A 20,612-nucleotide genomic window follows, 5' to 3' on the forward strand; every position below is an offset into this window, starting at 1 on the left:
AAACAAAAAACAAAACAAAACAAAACAAAAACAATAGCTGAGTCTTGGCCAATCCCAGCAGCCATACTTCAACCACTCATAGACTGCTAAGTGTTCAGACTCTGTTCAAATAAGGCAAACACCAACCCATAACCTATTCAGCTGTTTCTGTACTCCACTGCCGATTTCTGTATGTCACTTCTTTTTTTTTTTTTTTTTTTGTCTATACATTTTCTCTGACCACAAGGTATCCCTGGAGTCTCTCTGAATCTGCTATAATTCTGGAGGCTGCTCAATTCGCACATTTATTGCTCAATTAAACTCCTTTAAATTTAAAAAATAAAAATAAAAATAAATAAAAATTTTACTTTGGTATTTAATGTAAAAACAATTTAGGTCATGAGAGGGCAGTGCACTGCTCTCTGGTCCTCCTTATCCTGGTCTTTTTCATGAGAGTGTAGTGAGAAATAACTAGGAAGATCTGTATTTGTAGCTTGGAGTCATCTTGGAGTGGAAAAGTACATTCTAAGCTAAGACACATAAGAATGCTGAGAGGATAAGCTTATGTGGGAAGGATAAAGCAAAACGTTTCTTGATGCTCTTTTCTTGCGCGGGATAGCTGGGGTTGATCAGGACACTTTTTCTAACACTATTTGCCCACAGAAAGAGTGAGGCCCAAGTGTTACTTTGGTGAAACGAGTATCGTTTAAAAATAGCCTCTTGCTTATTCTTGTATTAGAAAAAAGCCTGCCCACACTGCATTCATTAGCCGCCCTGTATCCCGGAGTGAATTCCCAGAGCACAAGGCTACACCGTGTGTGTGCATTCTCTGCTCTAGAATTCTTGCACATACCTAGGTATGCGGACTAGGTTCTCTGGACTGCTGGGTTCTCTGTGTCACAGCTTTCCTTTGATGACAATGTCAATTTAAAATGATACCAGGTTCATGATGGTTCCCTCTGGGAGAATTTTACACCCCGAAATTTGAGGGGCATACCTTTACCATTCCCCGCTCCTCTGTCTTTCTTTTTGAACTTCTCAGAGATAGACCTTCATGTAATTCCTGATGGTTTTAATTTCAGAATGAAAAATCAGGATTTCTGAGAATATTTAGATGAATGGTAATGACTTTTGTTGTGTGGGTCTGGTCATCATGTGGTATTTTCTTTTCCCTCCAGGAATGCTGTCTCTGCAATTTGAGAGGAGGTGCTCTTAAGCAAACGAAGAACAATAAGTAAGTAATACATTAACTGTGTTGAATTTCATTGTTTTTCTTTCTCCATTGTAGAACCTTTGGATGACAGTTCGCTTTACCTCTCATTGTACATGTGGTTTCAAAGCTTTTGCTACTCAGATCTGAGGTTGGAATTCTGTGCTTCAGAGACTTCTACTGTTAGCACTGTCATCTCGGCAGGGCAAGAGTAGTCCAAGTTACGCTTCTGTTCTTTGTATTTGAAGCCATGAAAAATAACCCCTCTTTTACTTACAGAGTTTTAAAAATGAAGGTAGCCCATATCATCCAGGTGCCATTAGAATCCTGGTGTTTAATATGATGAATGCTATTGGTCTGTTAAAAACAGGGCATACCTTCAGCTGGGCGTGGTGGCCGGAGGCTGAGGCGGGAGAATGGCGTGAACCCGGGAGGCGGAGCTTGCCCTGAGCCGAGATTGGGCCACTACACTCCAGCCTGGGTGACAGAGCGAGATTCCATCTCAAAAAACAAACAAACAAACAAACAAAACTGTGATCTTTAGATAATTCAGTCATAACAATGATAATAAAACAAAACCATTTGCTTTTTACATTAGCAAATTAACAAGAATATAAGTGTACTAAATTAGAAAAGATTGGGAGAAAACATTGATATTAAGATTTAAAGGGATCAGGTGGAGAATATGAAGAGAGTCTTGAAAGAGAGTCACAAGTGATCGTAAAAGGAAGGCAGTCTAGTTTTTATGACTGTTCTACATAGATTTTTTTTTTTTTTTCATGACCAGGTTTTAATATTGAAAATGCGGCCAAAGCATATTATTACAGGGTATGCTGGAATAGAGACATGTCAAAATAACCTGGGCAGATTTTGCAGACTGGCACTTGAGGGCCAGATTCAGGTCCAAGATATGTTTTGTAGGATCCATGCACCATTTTATAAATTGCATCTAAAATTTTTAAATTGAGAGATTTTTACATTAAAAATCCAGATTTTCATCTTTAATTGCAAATGATTGTATATCCCTATAAGGCAGTAATAACAAGTTGGGATAGAACCCAGTGTCAGTGGGGCAGGTACTCCTCAGTTCACCATGATTTCCTGGTATATGTGTATTTGCTTACATTCCGCCTGGCCCCCTGGGCACTGGAGTTAGGACTCCTGGTGTAATGTAATGGTGGAGTTAGCATAATTCTTTACATGTGCACGTGTTTCTGATTGCTGGGAAGGAGGAGTGAAGGTATTTATCATTATTACATTAATGAAATTTGTTGTAAGGAGCTGTAGGGTTTGCTTAATTTTTGAAAGATGATGTTCTTTCACAGTCCTGGTTGGTACGATTTGCACTATACTAAAAAGTCTTCACTAGTTCTTGGATATTGCACTGGATGCCATACTGTGAGATGGTTTAGGTGGTTCCTGTATAAAGACAGGTGATAAGAAGTTTTCTTTCTGTGCTTGGACCACAACAAAAAGAAATAGTGTTTTCTATAGAATGATAGTATTTATTTCAATGTGGAAGAATGCCCTGGTGGGGTTGATACTTGTTTTCCCTTCCTGTGGTCTTGAAAGACAGGATAGAGTCCGATGCTGTTTGAGTGAAGTAAATATGCTTTGGCTTAAAAATATGTTGATGGATTTGACAATTCTTTCAAGATCTCTTCAAGCCTCATGATTCTTTACATTTATTTTGGGATATAACGTTTATGAGACGTTTAATAGTAGTAATGAGAAAGTTGTCATTTTGCAGAAAGTGAAAAAAGTAGGAAACCAGGGTACAAGATAAACTTCATTTCTCTTTGTCTCTGGGTCTCATTGATTATAGTAAGATTGCAGCGAGAAACAATATAATTAAAGATTAGCATTAATTCTTTTGGAGAACTTTTGCTACTTGAACAAGTTTGCTTCATGACATTTGTATTATTTAAAAAGGTTATATGCTATACTCAGTTCATACCTTTTATTAATTGAACTAATCTCTTGCCATATTGATTAGCTTAAGTACATTAAGCACATGCATATTCCAGCATCACATGAAATAAGAAACCTACATTTCAGTGTTTTGCAGATCAAGTGTAGAAAAATATATGCACTTTGATAGGATAGAGTCCTGGGCCTTTACCAGCTCTTCATGGCACAATGTTGTTGGGCAGCGGTGGTACTGAGTCTGTCCAGGTATATCATTCAGCAGGTATACAGTTCAGAATCTGTTCATGATGGATTTAGGCTTTTGGCTTTCTTGCTCATCCATGTATTTTCCGTCTGTGAGAACTGGCATCACCAAGTTGAAGTATGTAAGTTTAGGGAACTTTTGTTTATGTTTAATGTCTCCTTTCCTGTAGGTGGGCCCATGTCATGTGCGCCGTTGCGGTCCCAGAAGTTCGATTCACTAATGTCCCAGAAAGGACACAAATAGATGTAGGCAGAATACCTTTACAGAGGTTAAAATTGGTGAGTGGCAAAGCTTCTTTTTTACCTCATAAATCAGTGTTAATTTCAAGTTTGAATTTTTCCATTAATGCACACATTCCCAAGATATATTTTCTCCTAGCTTCCTTTTACTTTTCTACCCTTATTTTCCTTTAACCTAAATTTATTTATTCTTACACAATCTTTTCCTGTTATATTGTAAGTCTGCCTATAACCTTCCTCAAATTCTGTCTGAAATGAGGAAAAAGATAGTAATACATTTCCTGAATTAATGTGAACTTTCAAACTATAGGTTATCTGGTAAGATTTGTCAGTATTGGAGCTGAGCCATCTAACTATTTAAATTGTTTAGATTTTTCTCACTTTTCTCACTTGACTCTCTTTGGTTGGTCTTAACCTAGCAAAATGTATCTAACCTAATTTCATTATCTCTTCTCCAAGAAGAGACACACAGAGAAATAAAGAGGCTTTTATTTTTACGAAAATATTTTCTCACTCTTGAATAGGTACAAGTCACTTAATAGGCCAAACTCTCTGGCTTGTTCAGAAACTGTGTAAAAATCTTCCCATTGGTTTCTGTTAAGAGTATTTTTCATTGAAAATATAGGCCTTTATTGTCTTTAACATTGAAGTAACTTTGTACTTTTATTCAGTTATGAGCCAACAGATCTTTAGTTTAGACCCTTATATTGCATATACCTAATTAGAACATTCCCCAGAGTACAACTACATGACCTTAATGTATTGGAGCACGTCTTACAGGTGGACCTAAAACTCTAGAATTGCCTGAGTCCTTGTTGTTTTCCACTGAAGGTTTTTCCACTTGCAGCATTTCAGACACCATCACTATGACTCTTTCTTCTTGACTGTTGCTTGTTTTCCCACTGCTCTTTTCCCCAATGGGGAGCTGGGTGTGCCATCTCTGGGCCTCTCTTGCAGGAACTCACAATCTAGTCTCCTGTATTTTGTTTTCTGAGAAGTGAAAGTGAACACTGTTATTTGCCATCATACCTCCATCAAGAATTTCACTTCACTAGGAAATATGTGGGCCTTTCACGGAACTGATGATTGCTGTGGGCTGATGTGAGTGTCGGGCCTAGGATGCTCAGCATGTGTAGTTGAAAGTTTTGTATTCTAAGATGGAAATGAGTGGGGCATTTAAATGACCCTCTAGAGGTCACAGTGACTGTCAGAAGAAGTAAGAAGACAGTATAATTCTTCAGCTCCTGGACTTCCATAGGAAAGCTTAAAATCTAATACCCAGATTACCGCCCCCCCCCCAAAAAAGACACCAAAAAACGAACAAAAGGTTTGTAAGAATTAGGACTATAAGACATGATATCCAAAAAACAGTTGAACTACCACATGTTGAATAATTTAATGTTTAGTGTGACAAATATTAACAAATGTTAACGTTTCAATTTTTTTTTCTAATTATAAAAGTAATATGTATTTGTCAAAATCCTACCACCACCTTTTAAAATCACCTTTGTGTCTGTATTGTTACCAGTGCAGTACCCTCAGAGGGAGTAGTCACTGCTCTTGAGGCTGCCTCCACGGGCCTGTGTCTTGGCTTCTGTAGTCTGTAAATGGCTTCCTTAAAGATCTAACGTTACCTGCATCAGTCCCAAAGGGTTTTTGAGAGAACAGCAGGGAAGGGCAGCAGGATTATTTCATCCACAGTCAGGCTGTTATGTCTAGAATGGTGAAGCTTGTCGCTTTCCTCACAATGCTGTGCTTCATCTTGATCGCGCGTATCACAGGTTTCTCATGAAACGTTTCCTTCCTTAAGTGATCGGTACCTTTAGAAGAGCATGTCTTAACTGAATGTCGGATCACCTAAAGTCTATTCAAATGATAACATAGAGCTGTGGTTACAGATACAAACTGAGATCTGTGAAATATTTTTGGATGAAAATAGCAGCCTATAGACCAGATTATTTTTCATATAATTTTATAATTATGGAAAGTTTCTTAGAATGATCCTCATCAAAATGCTTATAGTCGTTATCTTTAGTGGGATAATAATACGAGGAGCAACTTCAGCTGGGGGGAAGAATTACTCAGTTTGTATGACAGGGGCAATGACCAGAAGTCTGGATTCTTTTTCACCAAGAGTCCTCAGGAAGGAATCATCATCCTTGTGGGTCCACTGCAGTCCGTCGTCTGTGCCCCAGTCTTCACTGACATTCCGTGGTGATAAGACTCAGAGAGGCTGGCTTTGAATAATACAGTTTACTTATGTGGGGAATGAAGCACACCTTTCCAGGGAATAGGATGCTCTGCCTGTATGTTGTTAAGGGTACACTTTCCTGATATAGGCATTCCTCTGAAGTTTAAATGGTAATCTAACAAGTTTATGGCCAGCAGGAAAGCAGAGTAGTTTTGTGTGGTATTTCATCCAGGCCAAAGTAAGTCCAGGTAAGCTATTTTATTCTGCCTATTTCATAAATATATATGTGTCTGCTAGTGTCAGTTTCAGTATTTTTTCTGGAGCTGTGGGCATTGCTTTTCTGAACTCGACTGTCCACTCTGCCTTCCTGTTTATACAACTGGAAAATAATAAGAATTGTTTAGATATCATAATCAATTTATTTCACCAAACAATTATCACTTATCTTGCCATGTAGTGTACATTTTTGAGTAAGACACAGTTTTTGTTCTCTCAGCCTTGGCACTATTGACATTTTACAGCAGATAATTCTTTGTTGTGGAGGACTGTCATGTGCATCATAGGATTCCAGCATCCTTCACCAAACAGGCATTGCCAGCCATCCCCTGGGAGGCAAAATCACCCTCATTTAAGAACCCATAGGTCTACAGCGAAGATATAGACAGAAAGAGAACATTTTCAATATTTGCCATTTTTACAGAATATCTTGGTTGGAAGAACTGAATTCAAGACTGACAGAACAGAAATTATTAAATGTTTTGAAAAACAATCCTGGAATTTTTTTCTTTTTTCAAATCGAAATTTCTTTTTCGTCAGCAAAGCAATAAAGCCTGGCAACATGTGAATATTAGCTACTATGTACTTATTAATCATATAGTCTGATTTAGCAATTTAACATTACCTGTTTTTGTGGAAATTGAACAACCAAATTGAATACTAATAGAGTTTCACCTAAGATTAAAATTCTGTGATATATGTGTATGTGCACATAGTAGTCACTGAGTAAATATTTATGAAATGAATAAAAGGAAGTAAATCATTATTCATTATTTGTGCTTCAGGCTTAAAATGACTGTGGCTGGAGAAGTGTGAGCAGACAATGACAAATGGCCTGTGCCTTTCCACGGTTTCTCCTTTAAATGTAACAGTAGAGAATTCACACACGTCTCTGCATACTGCTCTAAAGCAAGGCATTACTTATCTGCATCACAGGGGACATATGATTAAATTGTAGAGCCCAGCAGTACTCCAGAGAGCCTATGAAACATGCATGCAGTACTCGTCTTGTTGGTTGAAAATTCTGATCTTGGAACTTTCGGTCAGCTGGGGATTGAAAACCGAGTGGACAAGTGGTTCATCCCTGAAGCAGCAGCAAGGGCTGCATCTCTTCAGTACCCACCAGGTGGTGCTGCTGCACCAGTTTCTTACGTTGCTCTTAAACTGCCACTTCCCTTCTCTAGTGCCTCACCAGGGCTCTGGCCACACCTGCAGACAGAGAGCACGAGCGAGAGATTGTTGTACACTGGGGTGCTTTAGCCCAAGGGATGGCAATAGGGCATCGAAAGTGCTGCTCGTGATGCATTCGAAGTGTTGAATTCCAAAGGACAGCTTTTTAGTTTAGTTTTTCATTTAGCTGTATAAAAAGAGCTGCTTTCCCTTGGGGCAAATTAGAGTTTTTCTGAATAAGTAATAAACAACAGTAGTAAAAGCTAGTAACTGCAAGAGGCTAATAGAATGACTGGTGAGTAAGCGTAAGTTTAAAATGTCTTCCAATATATGAAGGCTGTTTATTTTTAAAATGCTCATTATTAGCAGTCTTTCTAGAATATGAAATACTGGAATTTATGCAGAGATATTTGAATATTTTGGTAACACTGTTGTTAGTCTTTTATTTATTCAGAGTTTCAGCCTACAACTTTTGAAAAGCTCCTCTGTTAAATTATTTGTGCAAAGAGAATTTTGTGGAGGATACAGGAAAGGATTTGTTTACTTGAGCAGATTTTTCCTCTTATGTATAATGGCCAGTTTTTAAAAAATGACGACAAATGGAAAACAAGTCTTTTGGTGCTCTTCTGTGGATTTGTTGATCCCAAAATGGTGTGTGCTTCATGGAGATCCTTAGCTCATCCAACCACCTTGCTTGATAATGTCACGGGTGTGGCCTTTGTTCATCATACAATTAAATGGACAACAATGATGGCATTAGACTTATTTTCAAGACATTCTGTTTTCTTGTATTTCTGTGTCCAATTTTAAATACTTTAATATTTAACTTTTAAAAACCTAAAAAATTTTAATGAAAAATAAGTTTGGCTGTAGTGATCTCCATCCAATTAAATTTGTTTTTTCTTTCGTTTTCTTTAACAATATTTCACTTTTGTGTGGAGTAATTAAAGTAATTGCTGCCCAGCTAAAAAAATGCTACAGGTTGCTATCCAAAACTACCAGGTTGTTAAGTAGAGTCATCCTGTTACAGGGAAGAAATAAAAATGTTAACAAATCTTAAGAAATGAAAAGTTAGCTGAATGGGCTAAGGACTGTCATATCCTTAAATGACCTTCCCTTAAATTTTATAATGAAATCTAAGATTTTTACGGTGATCTGCTTCCAAACCCTACCACCTTCTTCCTTCTGTGTGATCAAACAACAAAAACATCATTTGTTATCTCTAAAGTCCCATCCTTAATTCTTCTTCCTGATCATTTTTAAATTGTAAAAACAAAATAGGCCATTCTGTCTTAATGTGTGTTTTCCTAAAGGAAGAACCAGTTTCCCTGTCAGCTTCAGGATTCTTCTGATATTTAATGCAGGTTTTATATTACTTAGTATTTTTATTACCTGCCTGTTAGAGTAAATGGCTTTGCTTCTGAATGACTTCACTGTATGGGAAAGGTAATCCTTACGGGCAAGTCCTATTACTGCAAACCCCTTCCCTGTGCCCTGCAGCACCTTCTCTGTTCACCAAAAGAATATGCGAGGATTGGCACTTCGTAGTACAATAGGAGGCTACTGAGGACATGTCCTTCTTCCCATGTAAGTGTGCTTCAGGGATAGCCCGTCTAGGGATTTGTGTGAAGTCACAGGTGATTGGTGTGCCTGAGGCACTTGGAGGACTTGAAAGAAAAGAATTAACCCCAGGTGGTATAGATTTAGAATTTATTCAGAATTTTTTCCTTTTCTTCTTTCTGTCTTGTTTTCTCTACTAGTATGATTGATTGGCCATAGTCATAACTGAATCTCTGGAAGAAGAGCAAAATTGTGCACAGACAAAAACAAAGAAACCTCGAGATGTATAAAACACACATTAAGACAGAATGGCCTATTTTGTTTTTACAATTTAAAAATGATCAGAAAGAAGAATTAAGGATGAGACTTTAGAGGTAACAAATGATGTTTTTGTAGTATGATCACACAGAAGGAAGAAGGCGGTGGGGTTTGGAAGCAGATCACCGTAAAAATCTTAGATTTCGTTATAAAATTTAAGGGAAGGACATTTTAAATATCTAGCAAAAGGAATAAAAGTATAGTATGGATTTCTGGTAGTTGCTGTATGTTTACCATGAATATTTATTGTATACATTGATCATTTCCTGCAGCTTAAATTAATTAAAGATCTGTGGTATTTTTGTAAGTAGCAAAGCAGGTTTGTGGGCTTTAAGAAATCTTAGGAAGTTGTAGCAGACCCTAAATGCAACCATTAGTTTTAAATACTCTATTTGGAGATAAAATTTTCAAATAGGCTATTGTATGAATATTTAAATATTAAATCACATCTTTCAGTGCAGTGGATGTCTGTTTTGATTGCCGTCATTGCATTAAAAAACTTGGCATTGAGACCAGCCTGGCCGACATGGTGAAACCCCATCTCTACTAAAAATACAAAAATTAGCCAGGTGTGCGTGGTGCTTGCTTGTAGTCCCAGCTACTCGGGAGCCTGAGGAAGGAGAATTGCTTGAACGCGGGTGGCGGAAGTTGCAATGAACCGATATCGTGCCGCTGCATTCCATCCTGGCAACAGAGCGAGAGTCCATCTCAAAAAACAAACAAACAAAACCAAAAAACTTGGCATCGTTCATTGGTCACAAATACATCTGTCCTCACAGTGGTGTAGCACGGTGCCTTTTGTTTCTGTATCTTTATTCCTTTCTAGGATTTTTATATTTGAAATCCTATTTCTACAAGCAAATAGAGGGAGAAATGAATTTTGGAATAGCAGAATTTGCCCCTGGGCACTTGATGACCTCTGATTTGTATTTGACAAGTGCACGAAGCACAGGCACAAGTGTTCTCTGAATGAAGAACATTATTTTGAAAAGGAATTTACACTGCAATGATGACTGAGCTACAAGCCTTTCAGTATCTGGCTGAGACTATACTATTCTGCTTAGAAGCCTCTGTACACTTTAAAATTTGTACCTGAAGGCAAATAATAGTGAACCTGAAAGCCAAAGATTATAGTTTTGAAAGGCACATCAATTCTGAAAACAGAGTAGTTTCACTGTGATATTCCATCTCAAGAGTTGAATCAAGGGGGAAAAATACAATCACACTTCCTGTTTCTTAGACGAAGGCGCATGTTCTCTTGCTAACTTGACTCATGTTATCAGATGTACTGAATACTAAAAATAGAATTATTAAGAGATAAAGATGGGCTCTGCCTCTTGTGCTGTAAGATCACTCAGAGTTCTATTTAGTTAATGTTACAGCAATGTTCATGGGCAACTTGGCTTTCTTTCTAAAGGAATCAAGGTTGTATTTGACGGGGCCTCTGTTAATGCATTTTAGGAAATGTAAAGCCATTGATTATCTTTCATCATGCTAAAAGAAAAGAAGTGGTGTTGTAAAGGCAATCAGAAAAAGTCATTATGTTCCACATTAACTCATGTACCAATTTATTCACAGGCTCAGGTATTTTTAAAGACAGAGAAGTTCTAAGAAAATAATAAACATTGACAATAATGAGAAAACTTATTGCTTAAACAGTGATCAGTAATGTTAATGTGCACAAAATGTGCTTTGAATAGTGAACTATTCTAAAGGAGGAGTAAGAGATACTATACTACAGATGAGATGGTTGTGGTATGGTATATGGTGTCCCATTATTTAATACGACCAGTATAAAATTATATAACATCATTAAGATAATGTTCTTCAGGATTTCAACATACACATGTCTCCAACTTTGTAAGGTTTTTAAATAAGTGTAGTGCAAAAAAAATGGTACATTAGTAGCTGTATAGTACTTAACTGTCAGAATGATTTGCTACAGGGACTAGATCCTATTGCAAGCTGTCAAATTTGTATATTGCTGTAATACCAAACCATAAAATCTTTTGAGTAAAATGGAAAATGTCAGATGGGCATGACTACAAATAATATACTTTCTGAAGGCTGTAGATGTCTATAGGAGGAAATGTGTAAATGCATGAAATGTTATCTTGTTACTATGGATTTTTCTTTATCTGTTGAGAGAAAAACTGTGAGGCAAAAGGAAATTGATTGGAGCCTTTAAATTTTCAGTTTTGAAGTCATTTTTTTTCCTGAGGACTAATTTTAAAAACATTATTAGACAGATAAGTAGAACTTCAGCTAATTCATGATTAAAGAGTGTTGTGAAAAAATATTCTTATTTTCTTACTTGCATTGCTGAATGGTCCAGTTTTTTCTGATCTTGTCTGTGTGAGTAGTGATTACTGACGGATCTTTTAATTGAGTGAGTGAGCCAGGCTGGAGTTTCAGAGACGGGGTCACTCCTTTCACTCTAGTACTGCCTGGGTCAATACCAACAAACACATACCAAACTGAGGCAGCTGTTAGACAGCTCTAAACAGTCTGTAGGGTTTTGCTTGGTCAACAGTGATTGAAAGCAGAGAGATTATAGTTTTGGAAAGGTACGGTCATTGTTGTATAACAAAGAATTCATTATTCTTTGTTTTTCTGAGAAGAAGGGGGTCAGGACTTAGTTACTTTTCTTTGTTTCATATTTTAATGTAAATTAGGTTATTCATTTCCTCAGAAGGGTATGTTTTAAAAATCCACAAAAAAAGCTTTTTGTGTAAAGTGAGAACATTTTCATACTTGGAGTTATAATTTCACTGTGGTATATTTTAGGTGTGGTCCCACAATTAAGTGAGGTCTTTAACATGAGCTCCTGGTTAGACACTAGGACTGTTTTAGCCAGCCATGGACTGGATTTATTGATCTCAATATCAAAGTTTCTCTGCATTCATCTGTATCACGCTTTAGATCACGTAATTATAAGAAGCCTCCCTTCGGTTGAGATGGAGAGTGCAGGCTCTGGGTTAAGACTGCCTGAGCCAGCCGGGCGCGGTGGCTCAAGCCTGTAATCCCAGCACTTTGGGAGGCCGAGACGGGCGGATCACGAGGTCAGGAGATCGAGACCATCCTGGCTAACACAGTGAAACCCCGTCTCTACTAAAAAATACAAAAAAACTAGCCGGGCGAAGTGGCGGGCGCCTGTAGTCCCAGCTACTCGGGAGGCTGAGGCAGGAGAATGGCGTAAACCCGGGAGGCGGAGCTTGCAGTGAGCTGAGATCCGGCCACTGCACTCCAGCCTGGGCGACAGAGGGACACTCCGTCTCAAAAAAAAAAAAAAAAAAAAAAGACTGCCTGAGCCCTGTATCCTCCACTTGGGCAACCTTGGCTATGCAGATTAACTCTCTGAAGCTCATCTGTAAACTATGGTGGTTGTGAGGATGAAATGAAAACGTTAACAGTCTGACATATAGTTCGCACTCAAAGAACGTTAGCAGTATTAGCTATTATTCTCTTAAGTGATTTTTTTCCCCTTTATTTTTCTAACACTGTTAATAACATAACTGTATTTTAAACAGCCTCTGGGCAGTTTGTAAACTACAGGAATTTTCTTTGAATAGAGTCCCATTAAACTGGAGTGTTCTGTCATCTCCAAGGGAGCAGGGCATAGAAGGGCTCTTCTGCAAACATCTGAGATTTCACCAACTTCCCCTGCAGCTATTGCTGAAAACCATACGATGAATAGGTTGATATTCTCTAAAACAGCAGTTCAGAAATACAGCTCTTGCTTCATGTTGAGCACGGAGATTGCACGTTGAAAAGCAATCTTGTTCAGGACAGTTTTGCTAAAAATGCCATTTGCTCGCATGGTGCAGCTGGGAGTCTTAAGCAGTCTGGGGCCTAGGGAATGACTGTGACCCATGAGTACTGCTATTTACCAGGATACCCTCTCATCCATTTCTGGCTTTTTCTCCCTTCTTGTAGAGGAAATGAATTGGACAGCCTCTCAGAAGGAATTGGGATTCTTTGAAAGCACAGGGGCCAGCAGTCAGAAGAGTTCAGTCTCTGCTATGGTATCTTGGCTGAGCCATTTTGCCTTTGGGGGACAAATCACTGTTTGGAACAGAACTGTGGTTCTCAACGTGTGATCAGCAGACTCTGTTTCCAAGCCTTTTTCAGACATCCTAAGGCATTTAATTTTAGACTAATGATGCAAGTGCAATGGCTGGTAAAGCTACTGATGTGGCAGTAAATAAGAAACAGCTCTCTTAGAAAAGGAGAAGAAAGCCCCTCATTTGTAGTGTTTGCAGATTTCATTGGTTGAAATACTCTCACTGTGTCCAGTTTCAAACTACCAATATGATGTGAGCCAGCTCTCAAAATTCTCGAAGATCTAGCAGTCACTCTCAGGAGCTTGTACAAGCTTGCTGCAACTCACTGTTGAAAATGGCTGGCACTTACCATACATCAAACCAAGGCATCAAATTGCACTAGTAACCATTGTATTCTCCAATGCCATGCACCTGGCATTAAAAAAAAAAAAAAAAAAAAAAAAAAAAAGGCCAGTTTCACTTAAGAAGGTCCTTGAAATTTAAAATGGTTAATTATAGTAAGTCTTGATTCTTGAACATGTGCCTTGTTTACATTCTGTGTGATATGATAGGAAATACACTTTGAAAGCACTTCCACTACCTGCTATAATACATCATGGCCTTGAGGTAAAACATTTTAGTGATAGTTTGAGTTGCATGCTGTACTACCAGCTTTTTCATGCAACTTTTTTTTTTTTTTTTTTTGCTATAATGAATGCCAAACAATAATTACTTTGATTTGTGTATTTGGCAGACATTTTCTAAAAAGTGAATGACAGGATTTGTTGCCTGTGATAGAATTTGAGCTTTCTATGTTGAAAATTGGAATTTTAGAAAACTTGTATCCATCAGGGTGATAATTTCCCAGTACTTACAGGCCTTTTAAATGAGATCAGTGGTGATATTAATTAATATAGACTTTGATATTTTGTCATGAAATATGCCAACGTTTGGAAGATTGGTGTAACTCAATGAGAGTATTTTCTATTTTTTGTTTGTGTTTGGAGCAGGGTCTTGCTCTGTCACTTAGGTGGGAGTACAGTGGTGCCATCACGGCTCATTGCAGCCTCTATCCCCTGGGATTAAGCGATCCTCCCACCTCATTTAAAACTTTTTTTGGGTAGAGATGAGGTCTCACTGTGTTGCCCAGGCTGGTCTCGAGCTCTTCTGGGCTCAAGCAGTCTTCCCGCCTTGACCTCCTGAGTAGCTGGGATTACAGGGCTAAGCCACCGTGCCCAGCCCTTGAGAGTCTTTTCTAAATGACCAGTGCATGATGTTACCAAATTATGCCTGGGTAAACTGTCTGTTCCAAATGCCTGATAGACTAGTGGATTTTAAGCTACCATAGTACGTAGTATGAAAAGTTAATTACCTTTAGGAACTACCATTTAAGTTTTGTTGAAGTATCACGAAGAATGTCCTTGATTATCTGGAAAGGTTATTAAAATACATCTCCTTTTCCAAGTATTTATGTGTGTGAAACTGCATAGTCTTCATGTACTTAAACCAAACAACATATTACAACAGATCAAATGCTGAACCAGATATGAGAATGAAACTCTTTTCTATTAAACTAGGCAGAGATTGGCAAAAATTTAAAACAATGCCACTCTTCAAGCTGTTTTTTTTTTTGTTTGTTTTAGAAAATACAGTTATTTTCACAAAAATATTTTATTACGTAATGGATTTGTTATTTTTAAATGAACTCATAAATATTAAAAAAAATTTTCAGTTTTAATTTCTAATGTGAAAAGTATTGTTAGATAAAGCCCACATAAATCGAAGTTATTTGTGATCCTTAATAACATCTAAGAATATAAAAGATTCCTGATACCAACAAGTTTGAAAACCACTGGAATAGAGAGGGAATCCCCTCATAATACAGTTTCTTCTTCACTCCAGTGTTCTCACATTCCTTGCAATGATTTTGTTTATTTAATATTTATGATATCTTGCAACTTTTCAGGTGGAAGGGAATCGTTCTGTCTTCCACCATTTTAGGCACATGGCCTTTGCTTTCTCTTGTTCCTTATTTTAACGTCGTCGTTGTGGATTTTTTCCTTCTTACTGGTAAGAACATGGAGAACAGAGGAGAGGGACAGCTATTGCATACTGTCTGTATACCTTGTTACATATTTGGGTTTACTGATTTCTAACTGCTTCCTATGAATTTAATTTGAAACTGTTAACTGTTTTTCTCCCTCTCTCTTGACCCAGTAGCTCCTAGGATAGTAGCTGGTGAGTAAATACTAATTCTAAATCAGGGATGACATTTTAGCAGGATTTTTTTTTTTTTTTTGAGGCATAGTCTTGCTTTGTTGCCAGACTGGAGTGCAGTGGCGTGATCTCGGCTCACTGCAACCTCCACCTCCCGGGTTCAAGCGATTCTCCTGCCTCAGCCTCCTGAGTAGCTGGGACTACAGGTGCGTACCACCACACCCGACTAATTTTTGTGTTTTTAGTAGAGACAGGGTTTCACCATGTTGGCCAGGTTAGTCTCCTGACCTCGTGATCTGCCCGCTTCGGCTTCCCAAAGTGATGTGTTTACGGGTGTGAGCCACTGCACCTGGCCAGGATTTTATTTCTTAAAGGAGTAGACTTTTGATATAGCAGTTGTGTGGGCATGCATATTTGTTTTAGGTTGTTGAGAGATAGTTTAAGTTGTCAAGTCCTTCTACAACTTATAATGTGAAAGACAGCTGTTCCTCTTCTCCTACTCTCCTTACTTCCCTTTCCTCAAAGGAAACCACATTCAACTGTCTTTGTCTGTCTGTATCTCTCAATCCATCCTCCCATCCATCTCTTTATTGTCATTTGCCTCTAAAGAGCTAAATAATATGCCTATATTTACTTTGTTTTTTAGTCTCAAGCATGACCTATGACCCCTCTCCGAAACGACCCTCGTTTTGGAGAGGGGAAGATTTAGCTCAGTTTGCTTCGGTCAGTTGCACTACAGAGATGTGCTCTTCTCCTCCCTCCGGTGGTGTTCCATGTATTTTACATACAGTGGTTGGATAGGTGGTTGAGGGTTTATGTTATTATTGCTTTGTAAACACAGTTTGTTCATAGTTGAGCCATGCTATCTGAATAGAATACCATCTTCTCTCAAGGTATTCAGGTACACCAGGATGCATATCAATTTCATGTCTTTTGAGAAACCTGTCCCAGAATCTTCTATCCTGTTACAGTCTTTGACTGCCTGTTGTCTACCTGACTTGGTGTTTATCTTCCATGAGGCTGTGCTTGGATGTGTGATAATCCTTGGTTGCTTGCCCATTTTTAATAATGGGATTGAGTAGAAGCCCAGTGCTTCTAGGTTGAGTCAGATAGTTAACCTGAAGGATTATGATCTGGCTGGGCATTATATTGGGGAGATACTGGTCAGGTATCTCTAGAGAAGACTTCCAGTCTCCAGATTGAGGGTAAAAGCCTGGCTGTGGGCACCTTAGAGCCCAGTGAGGCAGGAGAGCAGGTGGTCTCAGTGCTCCTTAGGGAGAAGTTCACTAAGTCTGCCTTTTTTCCTATATCGACTCTACCCTCAGCAATACCTCGTGTTCCAGAGACCCTCTCTTCTACTGACTCTGAGAATAAACCTTCAGTTGTCTCCCCACCCCCTCTCCCCCATTTTGTGGCAGTGGAGTTGCTTAGTTTCAGAGACTGAAGAAGGAATCTGGGAACCTAACCTCTTGTTCAGCAGGTTCCAGCCAGTTCTCTGTACTTTACCCCTCACCCTAATTTTAGCACCTCCAGACACACCTGGTATCACCAATATCTTTGGGAGGTCCTGGAGTATGAATGGTCTGGTTTTGGCTTTTTTATTTTGCCTTCTTAGTATGCAGCTTTCCCAGTTTTGCTGAAGTTGTCACTTGTTTTACTTTCTAGCTTCCAAATTTTTCTTTTCTTTCCTTTCTTTTTGTTTGTTTGTGAGACAGGGCCTTGCCCTGTAGCCCAGGCTGGAGTGCAGTGGTGCAGTCATGGCTCACTGCAGCCTTTACCTCCTGGGCTCAAGTGATCCTCCCACTTCAGCCTTCTGAGTAGCTGGGAGTACTGGTTTGCAGCACCATTTCCAGCTACTTTTTTATTTTTTGTCGAGATAGGGTCTTGCCTTGTTGTCTAGGCTGCTCTCAAACTCCTGGGCTGAAGTGATCCTCCTGCCTTGACCTCCCAAAGTGCTGGGATTATAGGCATGTTCCACCGTGCCCAGCCCTTTTTTTTTTTCATCATTTGAACTTACAGTTACATAATTATTCTCTTTACTGTTTTTAGGGAGTTTGTGGAAGGGGTGAAATTAGATTTGTGTGTTTAGTTTTGCCTTTTAACCCAGAAATTCCATGAAGTGACCATTGATGTTTTTGATATGGGGAAACAATGCTATTGACTTCTTTTTTTCCACTTTGAGAAGGAATTGACTTCTGAAACTATTTAGAAATATAAACTAATTTTTCCCTTGTTTTAGGAGTAATAACAGAATATATGAAAATTATGAAAAACTGGACCTAAGAGGCACAAACTTTGTGAAACTCTTAATTAAATTTTTGTTTAAATATACTTTAATTTCTTAAAACTAGAGATAATGTTTCTGTTTCTGTTTATGGATATAAATAATTATGGAAATGAAATAACCTTAGCAAAAAATGGAATTCACCATATATCTTTAGTAAAATAATATATCATAAACATGAGATTTTGGCAGTGTATGTAAGAGCTAGTTTTGGGGACCAAAGTAGACAAAAAAAATTTGAATTGCTTTCAGTTGTGGATTTAGCAAATTAAATTAACTGGAAATAATGCTTGCAACTGAACATTTTTGCTGTCTCAACATTTTGATGTCTAACAATTTATGGAAGATACTAGCTTGACTGTGACCATCACTTCCCTATAAGAACAAAGCGGTGAATTCATTGCCGATGGCTAATGACCAACAGCTCCTTGCAGCATAAATTCCTGTCAGTTCTTGTTTGGTCTGTCAGGATCAGAACAGATTAATGTTTTTAAGGAGGGAGCAGAATTCCTGGTGGTTTCTCATTTGTTTATTCATTTATTCAATAACTATTTATTGAGGACTTACTATGTAGTTAGGTGATAGAGTTACTTGCTTTCTGGTGTTAACAGTATGACCGAGTAACGGAAGTTATTGAAAGTTAGACAGACAGTTGTACAGCAGTGTGGAAGGTTTTATTATTGTAAAAATGCAAAATGTAGTGAAGGATCTTACTAGATTTGGGCGTGAGAGTGGGCAGTGTAAGACTGTAGAAAAACTTTCTGGAAGAAACAGTGCCTAATAATGCCTACTCTGAGCCCTGGAGAGCTAGCTGGGAGGGAGGGTTCAGAAGAATGAACAGCATGCTCTGTGGCCTGGCAGTGGAGAGAACTATAAGGTCTAGGAACTGAAATTCCAGTAGAGCTGGAGCATGAAGCATGAAGAGGGAGCTCTGAGTCTTGAGAAGTTCTAGGAAGCCTCCGGTCTTTTGGAGCTGCGCTGTCGATGTGGTGGCCGCTGGCTGCTTATAGCTACCTTGCACTTGGAATGAGGCAGTGTTACTGAAGAACTGAATTTCAAATTGTATTTTACTTTAAATTTGCTATGTGTAAAATCTGAAGCAGCTACTTTTAAAAACTGAAGCACTTTAAATACAACTATAGTTTTGGTAGCCTACCTTTCACATGTAACCACCCTTAAACATTTAGCATCCAAATTGAGATACACTGTAAGTGTAAATACACAGCAGATTTCAAAGACTTAGTATGAAAAAAGATGTAAAATATCTCACTGGTTATTTTTAGATTGTCAACACATTTTAGATTTATAAGATTAAAGTAAAATATATTACTAAAATCAATTTCGCCCTTTTCTTTAAAGTTTAAAAATGGGGCTCCTAGAAAAATTTTAAAAGATGCATATGTGGGATATGGTGGCTCATCATGGTGGCAGCAAGGTCAGTTTCAATAATCAGGTGAAAGGTGGTTTTAGCATGAACCTAGGTTGGAGAGAAGTGGTCAGGCTTGCTGAGTACTCAGACTCGTTATGGAGCATGACAGAATAAAGCCAAGGTCCTGGCATAAACAGCTGGGTGATTGGTCCTGCCATGTGCAAGGCTCCTCAATACTGGGAGAGGCATAGGGTTTAGTGGGAGGAAGTACATATTGGACTTTCTTAATTTGGGGTCCTTGTAGACCATCTGGGTGTGGCTCAGAAGAGCGGTATGCTAGGGGGTTAGAATCTTACTGCTCCTAGGTATGTAGTTATTTAACAGAGTGCTCTTAGGTTAATAGGAACTGAAGGTATGTGACGTTCAGTTATTATTATTAGGGCACAGTGAACAACTGTCTTCTTCTAGGTGTCCATTTGGCCAGTGATGATAATGTATCTATCAACCCATTCTCCTTTTGGAGTATAATAATCAAGTGAGACAATGCGAGTTCTGGAAGTCTCATGTATATTCTCTCTTAGAATAAAGGGACTTAAATAAATTGAAAACAAACACAGGACCAGAAGGAAGTCCAGTGTTCTAGTGAAAGATAAATGTGTCCTACAGTCAATGAAAACATAATCTAACACTGGTATATTGTTGCCAAGAGGTGTGGCCACCTATGAAAGGGAATTTGCATTAAGAACTACACAGATTTTTTCTCAAACCCATGAAAATGAATTTATTTCGGAATCCCTTTTAGTTTTAATTTGAAGTCTTCTTTTTACTAATAATGTTCTGAAATGAAACTTCCTTTAGAACAAAATTTTAAACTGTGGACTTTTTTTTTCTGTTGGGAGTATAAAATATATTCCATCTTTCTTTAGTAATAAAATGTTTTACTTAAATAAATGGAAAAAGTAGTCAAATAAATTGACTACTTTTCATTACAGGAATAGTGTTTAAGGTTAATTAAAACTTTCAAATTTTTTTTCCTAGAGCCATCTGTTGCTTATAATTGAATTTAGAAAGTCATCAGTTTTAAACATTTATTTGCTTTGGACAAAGCAAAAAAGTATGGTCATGAAATATTTTTACTTAATAGCAGACATATTTCAGCAAAAAGAATCATGACGTTCTGGCAAAGGTATAATTTTAATAGACTAATGAGCTTTCTGACCAGAGCTGACTGAGCCTCATCTGATTTTTACAATGATGAATCGACTATGTCAAAATTTGCAATGTAGTCTAGTGAAATATTTTACTGTGAAAGTTTAATTCTCATTTTTTATTTATGAAAGCAATGGTAGTGTCACAGTAGCTTATAATATGCTGGCCATTTGGTATGATTTATTTTAATAAGTGTCACTTGTTGATGCGTTTAGTGATTGTTGACCCATATTTAATTCTAAAAACTCTAAGTACTGTGAAATGTAATAAGTCAGTGACTGTAGTTTGAAAAAGCAAAAGACAAAAAATTGTGATCCACAGGTCTTTTCCTAGCTTTCATGATGTCACAGTTCTATATTTGACACCTGTTGCTT

At 38.0% G+C, this 20,612-nt stretch overlaps 1 protein-coding gene across 7 annotated transcripts in view; it reads left to right on the forward strand.

The window, feature by feature from the left end:
• KDM4C (lysine demethylase 4C) overlaps positions 1–20,612 on the forward strand; it is a 414,378-nt gene that overhangs the window by 286,393 nt on the left and 107,373 nt on the right. For 5 of the 7 annotated variants that reach the window (XM_073021565.1, XM_073021567.1, XM_073021568.1 and 2 more), the window contains 2 exons: positions 1,158–1,213; positions 3,532–3,640. In XM_073021565.1, the coding sequence (XP_072877666.1) occupies positions 1,158–1,213; positions 3,532–3,640 (165 nt within the window). The remainder of the gene's footprint in view (positions 1–1,157; positions 1,214–3,531; positions 3,641–20,612) is intronic. The other 2 variants (XR_012094785.1, XR_012094786.1) reach the window with 1 other exon arrangement.

Source organism: Chlorocebus sabaeus, chromosome 12, assembly GCF_047675955.1.
Source record: "Chlorocebus sabaeus isolate Y175 chromosome 12, mChlSab1.0.hap1, whole genome shotgun sequence".
NCBI lineage: Eukaryota > Metazoa > Chordata > Mammalia > Primates > Cercopithecidae > Chlorocebus > Chlorocebus sabaeus.